The sequence below is a fragment of the Hyperoodon ampullatus genome (genome assembly GCF_949752795.1).
Source record: "Hyperoodon ampullatus genome assembly, chromosome: 3".
NCBI classification, from domain to species: Eukaryota; Metazoa; Chordata; class Mammalia; order Artiodactyla; family Ziphiidae; genus Hyperoodon; species Hyperoodon ampullatus.
Window position 1 is genome coordinate 102,756,061 of NC_136916.1, and position 14,833 is coordinate 102,770,893.

At 45.7% G+C, this 14,833-nt stretch overlaps 1 protein-coding gene across 3 annotated transcripts in view; it reads left to right on the forward strand.

The window, feature by feature from the left end:
• Positions 1-270: 270 nt before the first annotated feature.
• The window catches only part of RYR3 (ryanodine receptor 3), a gene marked incomplete at both ends in the record, with an annotated part of 580,399 nt that continues 565,836 nt past the window's right edge, over positions 271-14,833 (forward strand). For all 3 annotated transcript variants that reach the window (XM_079701083.1, XM_079701082.1, XM_079701084.1), the window contains one exon: positions 271-321. In XM_079701083.1, the coding sequence (XP_079557209.1) occupies positions 271-321 (51 nt within the window). The remainder of the gene's footprint in view (positions 322-14,833) is intronic.

Consider the following 14,833-nt stretch of genomic DNA (forward strand, 5'->3'; position numbering starts at 1 on the left):
CCCGCGGCCGCCGCACACTTGGCTGGGGCGAGAGGCGAGAGGGTAGGCGGGCTGCCTGGCTGGCGTTGGCGCTCTGCAGTGCAGTGTTAGCCCAGCTCCCTATATGGTCGGGGATTAGCTCGGCGCTGCTGAGGCTGAGCCAGAAGCCGGAGGAGGAGGAGGAGGAAGAGGAGGAGGAGAAAGAGCGCAGCAGCCGCGGGCGCACGCCGAGCGGCTGCCGGGCGAAGCAGAGGCGCCGGAGGCTGGGGCACCGCCGACGCCTCGGGAACCATGGCCGAAGGGGGAGAAGGAGGCGAGGACGAGATCCAGTTCCTGCGGACTGTAAGTCTCCGCGGCGGGGACGAGGCGGCGGGCAGGTGGGGAGGAGCGCGGAGCCGGGCGAGGAGGGGCTGCGCTGCGCCGCGGTGCCCGATGCCAGGAGCCCGGCGCGTTCTCCGCACCCGCGGGGCCGCGAGGGGGCTGCGCGGGAAGGGGCACCTTCTCCCGCCCGTCCCTTCTTCCCCTGACCCCAGACCTCCACCTCCACCTCTACCGCTCTCCGGGCAACTTGCTACTTGATCCGAAACCTTTGATGCCCAAACTTCCAGCCAGGGTTTGCTCGCTGTTGTTCTGACCCGGATGATCAGAAGTGGAGGCTCTCGCCCCAGAGTCGACCCCGCTCTTTCACCCCAACACTCCACCCCAGCCCCCTGTCGCCTCCTCCACGCACTGGGGAACCGCCAGAAGGAACCAGCGGGGCAGGGGCGAGCATGGGGCACCGAGAAGTGCGCGCAGGCGCTGGGTCCCAGTCCTGGGATCGCTCGGAAGGGAAATCGCCCGGCACTGCCCCTCGCACGTTCAGCCCCAAGCCGGCAGCTGCTGCTGGAGCGTTGCTTGACTGCGCCGAGTGTAAGAGCCGTGGCTTCTGCTACCCGCTCTTCCGAGCCCCGCAGGACAGGGAAACCCCGGGCTCTGGCTCCGCGTCACTCAGGTCCCCTCCCTGGCACCGGAGGGCGCTGCTCCGCTCCAGATTTTAGGGGAAGTGGCGGGGTTGGGGGCTGGGGTGGAGTCTGTCGTAACCACATCCACCTTGCCCCTTAGGAGTTGATGTGAAGGTTTTCGGGGTGGACGACAACCAGTAGGGGTGGGGACATTGGGGTGCGTCCCAGCTCTGATTTTCGCCAAGTGACCTTGAGCGAGTCGCATAATCCGCCCTTCCAAGCCTCAGTTTCCTCATGGGTAAAATGAAAAAAATACAACCAACATTTCAGGGTGATAAGGATTAAATGAGATAGTGAATGTCATAATGTTTTGTAAACCGTAAATTGCTCTATAAGTGTTAGATCATTTTATATGCGCTGCCTAGCCGTCAGGGATTGGAATCCTTCCTTCTCTCCTTCTCTTCAAGTGCCGCCTTCAAACCTGGTCTCTGAAGATCACAACTGAGCTCTTGTCCATCTTTTGCACCATTCCCTCTCCTTCATGGAGTGCTTCCTTACAATTCCCTTTAGTTTCTCTTCCAAACATGGTTTCTCTTTTGGGGGTGGGACTTGGGTCTCGTTTGGGACCCAGTACCCTTCTGGTACTACCTTCTGATACTGCAGAATTATCCATCTCTTCATCCTGGCTCTGATCTGCAGACCCAGACCCCATCCTCATCTCTCACACTGCACACAAGACAACCACACATACCACTCCTTACAGCCCTTTTGCTGTAAATCTGCCTGTTCCCACTAAAGCCCTGTGAGATCCTTAGGCTATCCTTCCAACAGGTGTTCTTGGTATTGCGTGGATGGCAGCTCAGGTGCTTCCTGCCTTGTGCCTTCCTCAATCAGTCATTTCTTCTGCTTATTATTAATGATCTTCTAGGTATTGTTGATGGAAGAAGCTCCATTCTGACAGACAGGCTCAGTGTTGGGTAGATGACCGAGAGGGTCAAGGCGAAGTCCTAGTGGTTTTCTTGAGATCCGATCCTATGTGTTTCTCTTGGCTTCTGTGGCCATCTTTCCTGACTTTTCCTCTCCATCAGGCAGTGTCACTGTTTTTTTGGTACACCTGTAACCAAGGCTTACCGTAGAGCAGTGGGCTCTTTTAAAGAGCCCACTTTAGGAGGTAGGCTCCTTTTAAAGCCCATTCATGGCCCACTGTGTGGTTCAAGGATCCAGGTTAAGAACCTTTGTTGCAGAGGTACTGCATGTCAGTTATGGCTTCTGTTGAGACCTGCAAGTGACCATGGGGGCTAGTGATTCCAAATGTGGCCTTGATCCTTTTCCTTCTAGTAATCACCTTAAGCATTTTTAGGTGTGTTCCTCAGTAACCCTATGAAGCAGCTTAACTTCTTCAGCTTTGGCTTATTGGGGAGAGAATAGATGATGAAACTGAGGCACAGGAAATCAAGTGACTTGGCCATGGTTGCCCAGCAAGTTACTGATCACTGTCATTCCATAATGTTAAATTAAATTCCCACTAGAGCCTGACATTGAGCATTACTCCAGAGGTTATAGTCTTAAGAATATACTGAGACGAGAACTGCTGCTTTCTGAACCCTGACTCTCTCCCTCTGTATCCATGAATTAGACAAAATTATTTCTCCAAACCTAATTGATGTAAGCTTTTGATCTGCATGAGATTTTGGTTTTATCTTGCTGCTTTTAGAGGTGTCAGGAATTATGGGGCTGTGCTATCAGTGGAAAATTTTCACTTCTGACCAAGACTAGGTTTGAGAACGTAATATTTCAGTTTAAACTCCCCCACCTACCTTTACCTTAGAGTTTCTTTCTTTTCCCAAAACAGTGTCTTTGAAAGCATTTCGGCCATATGTTAGTCATGTAATGCCTCTTCGCCTTAACATTGTCCTGGACCAGAAGGTGGTTGATTTTTGACGATGAAATGGAATTCTGTCTTTGCAACCGTGAACTTCAGAGGGTTGCTACTCCAAGAGCAGGGGCTTTCTAACCTACTTAAAAAAAAAATAGACCATAGACTAGTACTGTGTCAAGGACCCTTGTCAAATTGTTGATGGTTACCGTGTCCTATTTATCATGATAGTGACAAAAATGAAAGCAGCTAGAACTATCGATGACCTGAAATGGACCAGAATTACTGCAGTAATCCCTGTAGGCGTGTGTACTGGGGCTTCAGGCACTAGCTGGGTGGTAGTGTTCATCTTGGTTGCCTCCTCTGATACATTTGAAGCCCACCCTCTCCTAAGTCGGGGGCAGGTCCTACACAAGGGGTTTGGAATGTAAGCACATCATGTTAACTAAAAGCTCCTATACCCCAAACTTGAAAATGGCTGTGTAAAACTACCGATTCTCTCCTGGCCTTCCGAAATCATCTAAGTGATTCGTCATGGCAGTCATCTAAGTCAATGAGAGCGCGTCAGCCAGACGGATAGACCTAAGAATTTTCTCGAAGGCTACAATTTTCTCTCCCACTGCTGCTGGCAGTGGCATCATCCTCCCTTCCGATTGCTCTTGCTGACGTAGCCAGTGTCACTGTCACTGTCAGTGGCTCTGAAGCTGCTCAGAAGCAGATAAACCTGCCAGCCGCCAATCTGAGAGCAAGAAGTTACGGTGAGAAGAGTGACAATTACCCTATCTCCAGACGGTTGGTGGAGCGGCTGGCACTGCTTCATGCTTTGAGAGTGCCAGGAAGAAGATGGTCTCTCCCCCCGATTTTTTTCCCCTTGGACTACAGCATCCGTGAAAAAAGAGAGAAAGGAAAACCTCCAAGCCTCAGCTTGCTGTTTTAAAATGCCACAGCCTTCTCTTTGCCAACGCCCTCTCCACCACAAAGTTAACCGAGACAGAACTCAAAATGAGATGGTGTTCCTTTCTATTAGTTTCCATTAAAGATAGGTCATAGATGCCTCATTTAACCCTCCTTGTAGAAAGTTGTCCTCCTTCATCTAAATTTGCAGCTCTCAAGCGACGGGAGAAGGCACTTGGGCTGAGAACTGAGACTGCTCCTGTGGTCTTGGCTTCCTCCCTACAGGGTGACTAGGACAAATCCCTGAATTTGAGCTGTGTGAGCTCACGTCGGTCCAGAGCACGTGCTCGTGCCAGGTTGGGATGACACTGAACTTTCCTTTGGTGGTTTATAGATTCCTGCTTGCTTCTCCCCTCAGCTGAGTCCATTTACATAACAGCGGCTTGTTGCCAGTGTCTTGCTTTTGGTAGCTTTTCCTCGGGGAGGCGGGGCGAGGAGGTGGACAGCAGTGACTTCTTCCTTCAAGCACGTCTGCTCTCGGGGCGACGGTGCTTGGTGATGGAGGGAGTGCCAGAATGCAGACCCAGTACCAGGTGTGTGTGGTTGGACAGCAGGGCTGTGCTGTGCTGCCGAATCCGGTCTAATGGTTAAAATGGCAAGAAAGCAGAATATTCCCACGCTCTGGGTCTCCCAATATGGCTTCGCACTTTCTCAGTCCCTTTTCCTTTGGCTTTGGAAAGCTGATCTTACTAAGGAGCTGTAGCAGGATAGCTGGACACCTGATATCCCCTCCTTTCCAGGGAAATGCCCTGGGTGGATGTAGAAGGAAGCCAGTTCCTTCTCACAGAAATTAACTTGTGTCAGAAGGTCACATCAGCACGGGGGTGGGGGTGGGGGCGGGGGTGGGGGTGGAGCTTCTCCCCAGAGGCACTAATTGCCGTGACCAGGGTTGTCCTGGGGGATTGGGAGCTGCCGAGCTCCAGGGAATGAGGTGATGGTGACTGTGAACCTGGAAATGTTTGGCGTGCGTTGCAGCCCAGTGTAAGAGGAGTGGGACCAAGAACAGGTCTGCAGTTGAATAAGGTGTGTCTGACGTCTGAATATTTTTTCTGATGCGAATATGATTGTCAAGCTGGATGAGGACACTTCAGTGAAATACATTTTTTTCACAGTTCTTTATTTCTTTTCCAATTCTGAATTAGAGGAAGACAAATATATTTCCTGGGTTCCTTAGGGTTGATCTGAGGGGAAAAAATGTTGAAAAAGAAAGGGTGGGAGGAATTTATCTGGAGAGCAAAATACCCTGGTAATTATTTTTGAAAGATTTGTATTGAAATAGATCTTATTATGAATATCTGTGTTCACTTGCCTCTGTTGCTTTTTTTGTGATCACCTGTTTTCACTACTTGCTGGGAAGGAATTTTATTTCATCATTTGGCTCTTCCTTTACCTCACAACTTAAAGTGAGTTTAGTTTAGAAGCCACTGGCTTCATCATTTTCTAATTGACTTGCATCCTCCTGCCTGATTCTTCCCAATCTCTTGTGTAGGCCCTGAAATGTCTTCAGAAACCAACACTCCAGCTCATTTCCCACTACCCCGCATCCATATAAACTCTTCTTTATTAGCTCTGTCTTTAAGCTACCCTTAATACAAGATTTACCCAATAGCAGTGGAATGATAGAATAAAAAAATTGAACTCGGAGGCAGGAATTCTTATTTCTAGCCCTAGCTCACTGTGACCTTGAATGAGTCCCTTAAGAAAATGGAGATCTTCCACACTGTATCGAGGTAGAACTTGCTTTAGTAGCTTCACAGAAGTGTCACGAGAGGCAACGGTCATTCCAACAGTACCTCAAAAGGGAGAAGAGGGTGTGCTTCATCGGGTATTATCATTGTGTTTCTCCTGCACGAGGAAATCAGCCCTGCTTGTGACTGGATCTTGTCGAAAAGCGTATTTCCCCTTCCTCTAAAATGCTCTCTGTCTCAGGGCCTCTCCATCCCAGAGTCGTTAGACGGTCTCCAATGTTGGTCCAGCCCCAGCATATCTGGGAAATTACTTGACTAAAGCAAATGCCAGCTTCCCTCAAGCTATTTGACTAGAAAACTTGATTGAGAAGACAAGTCAGTTGGTGCAAGAGCCTTCAAAAGCCTAGTTAGGTCCCCAGGATTCCAGCCACCAAACAGAACCTTCAGAGTTACTTTTCGTCTTCTCAGATAATTACCAAAGCTACGATTTCCCATTGGACCACCTTTTCTTATTGAATCCCTGATCTCTTCCCTTCAAAGCTACCCCTCCCGTTTCCTCCCTCCCATTTCTTTTATGAGCCCCATTGTCCTTTCCCCCAGAGCACCGGGACCAGCTTTCTTATAAAGCCCACCCTGCTTTTCCTCCCAGGGATTTTGCTGCTTCAGTCACGTCTGTTTGGAGAGTCAGGGCCTTTGAAAAGTTCCTTTCTGGCCGCACCTGGATGAAGCAGATGCTTTTGTGGTGGGATCCCAGCCAATGCTGAGGCTGCAGGGCACCACTTCTCCCCAGGGAGTCATGTCGGGTCCTCGGGCTTCAGGCTGGCATCCTCTCAGCCATCTTCCTGTTTGGAAGCCGGTGGGGTATTTTAGGGACAAAGACATTTCCAGCCACTGCAGCTTCCTTTGCTTCAGTGAGTTTTGCCATCATAGCACCTCTTCAACTCAGAGAGAGGGAATGAAAAGTGCTGGTACCTTGGTCCTGATCCTGCTACAGGGATGGGCCTTGTGAGGTGCCAAGATTGTTTTTTTCCCTCCTTATGTCATTTCTGATTCCTGATTGTTAGAAAACAAAGTTCAGATCAGCTCTGAGACTGATGATGCAGTATTCAAAAATAAAAGAGCTGTGTCTCCTCTCCTCAAATGCACTTCTTCCCTTGTCTAGCTCAGAGCACATTGCTGACTCTACAGGAATGCTGTGGGCTATTGTCCTTTTAGGCCGGACATGGCCTTACCAGTAGGAGACACTGAGGCACGAGGCCCTGTTTTTCTCTTTGTTGGTTTTTTCTTTTCCTTTCACCTTCCACCTCCTTAGACAGTGAACTCCTCAATGATTACAGGTCTCCCAGCCCCCATTCAGGCTTGACTACTTGAAGAGGTCTTACTTTATTGGATCTGGTGCCCAAGAAGAAGGACAGCAAACATTATATCCTAAAATCAGATCACAGAGAGATTCAGAAATTTTCACAGGAGCCATCCCCTCCGGGGTGACAGCTGCTTGTTGCTGCTTACTTTTCAGAGTGCAAAGGAGGCAGGAGAGAGCTCTAGAGACAGAACCTTACAGGCCATCAACAGTTTTCTACTGAGTTTAGTTTACGTGTGGTTTTATGCCATAGGAACCAACCCATGTGATGAGCAAGGCAGCACAACTTTCAGGAAAGTGTAAGAATGCAAATCTGAGTTGGCATCAGTGTCAGTGTGACCCAGAAGGCTAACATTTTCCTTGGTCTGCCTTTGGGATGAAGCATTGACTCAAGAAATTCCCTCTAGCAAAATATAGAAATGCAAAATTGTTAGCTCAGCAGGTGCCGTTAATGATTAGCATCATTAGCAGAGCCAGTTTCTGAAGAAATAGGAATTGGAGTGGTGACACCTGAGAGTACTTGGGAGCATTCCTGAGAGGGGCAAGCCTGGGTGAGCACTGCACTGGTTCCTGGGGAACCCTGAGTAGGCAGAAGAAGCACCAGGGCACGGAAGTCTGGGTTCTGGGGGTGGTGGCACAGAGACTCCATCTTTATCTACTTATGACCTTTGATCACAGGAGAGGAATCCTTGAGCTACATGGGAGAAAGTGGCCAACCTCATTTCAGGCATTGGGAAGATTGCTGTTTGCAGCCAGGACTGGTGCTAATAAATACTTTGTTTTAGATAATTCAGAATCAGAGACAACAGTTAGAAAAAGAAAGCCTCATATTGCTATAAGATGGGGTGACTCTACTTCAAACAGAGTACTAAGGCAGCGCCTTCCTGAAGAAGAAGAATGTTCAAGTGACAACACTCCATTGTCAGTTATCATATTTGGTGATGTGTTGCTCTTCATTATCCCAAGCAAATGCTCCAGAGTCCCTGAAACCAGATCAGGGACAATTAGAACAATTCCTACAGCAATAAAGGAGAATGCCAAGGAGAGCTGCCTATCCTCCAACAGAGCAAATAGAAAAGGCTCTTACTGGAAGATACCTGCTTCTCAAACACATCAGTGACAGGGCCTGGCATTTATTCTCTGATAATTTCACAGTTGAGTTCTCTAATGGGCCTGAGCAGAGAGAGCTAGTCAGTGGGACTACGGGAAGAAATGGAAAGTTCTCCATCAATGGCACCTAAATGTTCCACAGTGTAAGAAGTATTGATTGGCACTGCTGTACTGTATGCTGTGGACCAGATCCAGACTGTAAATAACACTGGGGCAGTAAGTGGGATTTAGTTGGGTACAACTTCACATTGAACCAAAAGCTGAATCCAAGCAGTCTCATCAAAATAGGGCAGGCAATCCAGGAAAAGTGTGAGCCCCTCAAGAGCCCCTTCATCTCTATCATCCAGGACACAGAGATGTTGCTCTCAACTATAGCAGTGGTCCACCTCCAAGTCGGCCTCTCTTCTGTCCAGGCTGCCTAGAAAAGAGGAGTCCAAGAATAAACCATAGTGATGTCTTGAGCAAATCTCATTTCTTTGCAAGAGGGATTTTAAGATGAAAAACAGAACAGAACATACCAGTCAAATGGGTGAACTCAGAGCAAAAGCATTCGCTTTATTTGGTGGCATTTCCATCACCAGATACCTGTACGATTGTCTGCCCTCCCCTAGGTTTTAGTTCATCCATTTCTGAAGACATGGCAATAATGTATATCTCCAGGATGCCTTGAAAATAGGAGTGAAGAGATTCTGAGTCTCCTCCAGGAGAATTAGATATGTGTATATGGAAGGAGTAGCTTGGAATAAAAGAATGTTTCGTTGCCCCATTGCCTGAAAAGTTTCCTATCCACCTAAAGCGTTGGCCACAGATTATAAACTCCAGGGACACAGAGGTCTTAAATTCAGTCTACTCCAAATCCCTAGGCAGCAGTAGATTAGAGGGCTCACTTTTAAACACTTTTGGGGCCAGGCAGGTAACTAAATGTGTGAATCAGGCTTTATTTGCAAAGAGAGATGGGCCTGATCTACACATTCAAATAAAAAAAATTCTTAAATGTGGCCAGCCAAGCAAAACACATCTGCAGCAGGATCCTGAGCTGTCTGCCAGGTTGCAGCCGTGGTTGAACCCTCAGATTCTGAGTGAATGCGCTCCCTGGAATGCATGAATATTTTTATGAGCAGGATCGGGCTCACAATACACCTCAAGGTCCTTGGATGAAAATGTCAACATAAAAGACAATGTATCATCTGTTACAGTGTATAAGAGAGAGATTGGCAGGCAGACAGATTAGTGGGGTTAATAAATGATAGACTGGATCATCAAAGTGAATGCAGATTGTGCCAGCCTTTAAACACCCTTTAAAACTGTCATATAGATATAGATATCACAAAATATAAAGTAAGCAGGGTATCCATTCAACATTTATTGACCAGCTTGGACCTTGGCAAGTGACTGGGAATTACATAGATGAATAAAACATCTTAATGTTCCACGCCTCCAACAGCTGGAGGTCACGAGGGAGCTCAGTCTGGTTTTGAGGTAGCAAGGATATCACTTCAGATGCATTTCTAACAATTAATTTCACTTTTCCATACCTCTGCGGTACAGAAATTTTCTTATTAACATCTACGGCCTTGTGGACGTTTCTTAACTTCTGCGCCTGTTTTCTCATGGGTTAAATGAGAGTAGTAATAGTGCGTCTCTCCAAGCATTGTTGTGAGGATTAAATGAGTTAATCCGTGTAAGGTGCTTGGAAGAGTGCCCAAAATATAGTTAAGTCCTCGGTAAATATTAGCTATTAATATTGTCTCAACAACCAGTGTAAAACAGCGACATTAGTCACACTAGTTACTCCAAATGTCATTGCACATCCATTTTAAAGTTGGAAAGTACAAAGGGACAACGCCCTGGGATTATTCCATGGTCTGGATTGCTGACATTCTGCTTAAGTATAATATGACCAGGCCTTGTGAATGGAAATGAGCCTCGGATGGACACGGCCCCAAGTGCACAGACTGAAAGGTCAGTTCTCAGAGTGTCTACCGTGCACAGCCTCTTGATGCAAATGTTGATTGACTCTTTCTCTGGCAATTTTTGATTACCTATATCAGTGGGTAGGCAACATGGCTTGCAGAATCCTAAACACAAGCAACACATTGTCCTTGGTTTGGGGAGATGTTTTTTCAACCGATGTCTTAAGTATGGAAATTTGCCTTTCAGGGAATTCGCTGTATTTTTAGCAATTCAAGGTCATCCCACTGTAAAGATCTGGCTGTGCACCTTACCTGATCCCTTCTCATGTCTGTGGATGCAAAACTTGAACCTAAAGTAAAGCTTGATTTTTGTTACGTACTTTAGTGCCCTCTCCTCTGAAGGGTCCTGCTGCAGGCAGTGGCCCAAGCTTCTGATTTTTACCTCCCTCTTCCTCTACCAAACATTATTTCCATTATTTCTCCTCTGCTTTCCATGGAATTAAATTTGGATAATGTTGGTTATTTAATCTTTATCAAGAATTTTCCCTTCCCTGGATGAGGGTAGATGTTTACCTAGTTAAAATTCTCTGGTCCTTGAGGAGTGACAGGAGTAATGGGAGTCTAGGCGTGTGGGCTGGCTGGTGGTTCCTTGTTTTTGATTAGGTTGTAGCCCCCAGCTGGCTCTTTATTTTCATTCATAAAGCTGGTCCCAACAACCGAAACAATTGGGCTAAGTAGATGGGAAGTTATATTTTAAAAAATTAAAGTGAGGGCTTCCCTGGTGGCGCAGTGGTTGGGGGTCCGCCTGCTGATGCAGGGGACATGGGTTCGTGCCCCGGTCCGGGAAGATCCCGCATGCCGGCTGGGCCCGTGAGCCATGGCCGCTGAGCCTGCGCGTCCGGAGCCTGTGCTCCGCAACAGGAGAGGCCACAACAGTGAGAGGCCCGTGTACCGCAAAAAAAAAAAAAAAAAAAAAAAAAAATTAAAGTGAGATTTCCCCCAGCTAATAAAGAATGGGGTGGGGGTGGGGGCTTTTGATTTCTTTAAAGAAAGGAGGAGATTTTTTTTTAGTACTGAATCTGGATGTTTCACTAGCCATAAATTTCACTTTTTTAGTGTTGAATAGAAAACTAAACTCTATGAATGAGCTATTTCATTGAATCTAGCCTCAGTTTCCTTCCTAATCTATAGAATGGTGACTGTCATAATTAATTCACAGGAAGGGGTCAGGATGAAATGACCACACCCTGAGTGTCTCCAGAGCCAAGCCCTATTTTGTTACTATTGGCTGCCTCCTTCCCCTCAACATCTGATAATGTCTGCTGCTTGAGGATGTCCTCAGAAAGCATACTTTATAAAATATAAAATGCTATAAAGATGTCACACATGCGCATTAGAACCTGGGCAACAGTGAAGTCTGATTACATATGTCTGGAGCTCACTATTCTAATCAAATACATTTTAGATCAAAGTATTCTGACATATTTATTTTTGTACATAAATATTATTGTAGTGACTCATAATTAGGCATAATTGTACATGATTCACATAAATGACTATAATTAGTATAAATTTTCCCTAGCTAGACCAATTTTTTAAAATTGCATGTCTTAGTTCTCTCCTATTATCAGCCTTAAAGTTGATGGTCTCTCTGGTACCCCCGCCATTTTCAGATCACCATTATCATCTTTGTCATCAGTGTCAACACCATCGTCACTTGTAGTCTTTGATAAGAGAGTGTTTAAGAGCTCAAGGTAAAACAGACCTGAGTGTGAATTCTCGATTGATCATTTGCAGGCTGTAAGACCCTGACTGTTTCCTCATCTCTAAAATGGGAATATTGATAACTTCTCATGTAGCTTTTGAGATCATTAAATGTGGTAATGTTTGTAGAGCTGTAATGAGCACAGTATCTCATACTATGCATATTTTCTCCTCTGCGCTACAATATATGATGTGATGTAATACATATTCTCATGGTAGGTCCTTCTCCCCAGTGGATGGGGATTCCCTTTGCCAGGTCCCCAGCACCCATGCTCAGCCTGTGCTTCTACGAGCCACCTGGGATCCTGAAGCAGCTGCTCTTCAATGATTCGGGAACTGTTTAGAGGGTAGACAATGTTCTTTAAAACTGTTTATTTACTACAATTTCTAACTCAGTTAACTGGAAAAAAAAATCTAAATAGCTCTCCCACCTGCTCCCTAGAAGCCTTTGCCAAATGAAATCCTGTGGGTGTGCACGTGTTCCTGCTTGGGTTTCTGCATGTATGAAGGTTGCAGTCCCAAATCGTGTTTTTACGGACAACAGGAACCTGGGCCTGACTTCCAGCTGCTTTATAGGTGATGACAAATACGTTTACTGATTCTTGGGCTTTGCTCTGGTCTCTGGCTGTGCTAAGTGCATGTCACTCATGTTCATGTCCTGGTGAACCCTCCAGAATACACATAAGAAGGCAAATAACTCACAGAGCCCAAAGGGCTCTGCATCTAGTTTAAACTCCCCAAATCAAATGAAAATTAAGAGTAGGTTTACTGGGGTTTTAGAGTACAAGAGATTTAAGGTTAACCTCTGTCTCACCCATAGGTTAGGTATAATATGCTGTTGGGGAAGATATGCTCCTTTGCCCCAGACTTCTCTCTCACCATATGACAAGGTGCATGGAATTCCTGACATTCAAGATACTCCTTTAGGTTAAGGCATTATCTCCATGGTATATAGAGTGGTCTGGGAGTGGATTTGGATGTTGCTGTGCCTCCTCTTGGATTATCAGATTACCTAGAAATAAAACCTTGATCTGGTATTATGGCATGTGGGGTTGAAAGAAAAGGAATGGTCACCAGAGTACTGGCAGGTTCAATTCCACAGTTGGTCATGCTGGATCTCCTAGGGAAATAGGGGAAAGAGAGGGTACGTTAACAAAAGGAAAAAAATATGGCACCTAAAGGGTAAGGATAAGGAGGAAAGAGGCCAAGCATCACTAACTTCATAATTTTCACCCCAATATTATTGTGTAGATGTTAGTATCTTAGACCTCAGTGTTTTCAATTAAGAGTGACTTTTACATTAACTGTCTCTTTCGTACTGCTGATTTTTCTTCACCTTTCACACTTATCACCATCTAACATACTACATATTTTATTTTCTTATTCTGTTTGTGTCTCTCCTGCCACTCAAGGATCAGAATTTTGTCCTTTTTTTTTCTTTGTTATATTCTCAGTACTAAGGATGGTGCCTGGCACATAGTAGGTCTCTGAAAATTGTTGAAGGAATGAATACATTCTCACATGCTGGTCTTCCAGCCCACGTCCCTACCTCACTGTGTTCTCACTGCCTGAGTTCCCCTCTCTGTGCCCTTATAGTTGGTGACACTGATGTAAATGTGTTACAGTGAAGATTAAAAACCCCAAGCATATCATGGAATCTTCCAATCCAGGCTTGGGAATATGGGGACTAATGTCTCAGTTTCTGACCTCCATGTTACATGAAGTCAGCTTGTAAAAAGTGAGAAATGAGGATGGCTCTGACTTCACATATATGTTTGCCTGACTCTCAGGACTAAACACACACGGGACATTTCTAGGTCCTTATGGAAATAGAAAATGGGTATAGGACAATTCCATATGTATGGAACATATGTCTGCTGTGTATATCATTGATACCAATTTGATGACTATTGATATTTTTATACTTTTTGTGTTTCTCGGTATTTGCAAACTGATGCTTATTTGAGTAACTGAAGGCTATTTTGATGTCAGTCTACCTTGGAAAAGATTTCTATGTGCTTTAAAAGTCTCTAATCTATACCAGATAGAAACCAGTAACCACTCTGTGTAGCCCCTTTATTTCCATGTTGAGCGCCAGCAACAGCATGTACCACCATCCACCACTGGCACATGAACATACAGATTTGGAGTAAAACTCAGCCACCATTCATATTTACAGATGAAAGGAAGCCATTTTATTAATAGTTCAAATTATTGATAATTCAAGATTGATTTTTGTTTGGCTTTGAAATGGACTTTAATACTTTCATGTTGCTCAGCTTGTTTCTACTTATATACTATCTCTGTTTCCTCCAAGCTCTAGCCCTTCTTTAGAGCCTAGAGGTTCTTCTGGACCTTCTTCTGAGATTTCGTCCTGTAGGGTCCTGAATAAGACTATGGTGAGGCTTCTCTTTCTTATGTGAGTCTACTGAGGTGTTTTTTTTTCCCCCCAGTGTCTACTGAGCTAAATCAGAGCTAATAGCTTTCTAAAAGCATCCTAAGACATTTATAGCTAGGTAATGACCCTTGGCAATCATCTGTTAATTTTTATGTTAGGAAACTGAGATACTATATGTTATCCATCTATCCATCCATCCATCCAACAAATATTTGTTGAGTACATACTATATGAAAGACATGTGCTAGGAACTGAAGAAGATCTAAAGGGGAGCAAAATACATAATCCTATTCTCAAGCATCTTAAAGTTTAGTGGGAGAGCTTAGACATCTAAAGAACTAACAGTAGATTAGGACAAAGATAGAAATTACACAGCCTAGGAGGAATACTTAATTTTGACCAGGGAGTCAGGGAAAATTTGAAAAGAGAGCTAGTATTTGAACTGGGTGGGTTCTGTAAGGTGTTGGTAGATGGAAAATGGGGTTAAAAGCACATTTCAGGGCCTCCCTGGTGGCGCAGTGGTTGGGAGTCCGCCTGCTGATGCAGGGGATACGGGTTCGTGCCCCGGTCTGGGAGGATCCCGTATGCCGCGGAGCGGCTGGGCCCGTGAGCCATGGCCGCTGGGCCTGCGCGTCCGGAGCCTGTGCTCCGCAACGGGAGAGGCCACGGCGGTGAGAGGCCCGCGTACCGCCAAAAAAAAAAAAAAAAAAAAAAAAAGCACATTTCAGACAGAAGGGTCACCATCAAGTAAAACCCAGAGGTGTGAAAATATGTGACACATTCAGGGAACTATGAAGACTAGAGTATAGGGGGTACATGGAAGACTATTGGGAGATAAGACTGGAAAACT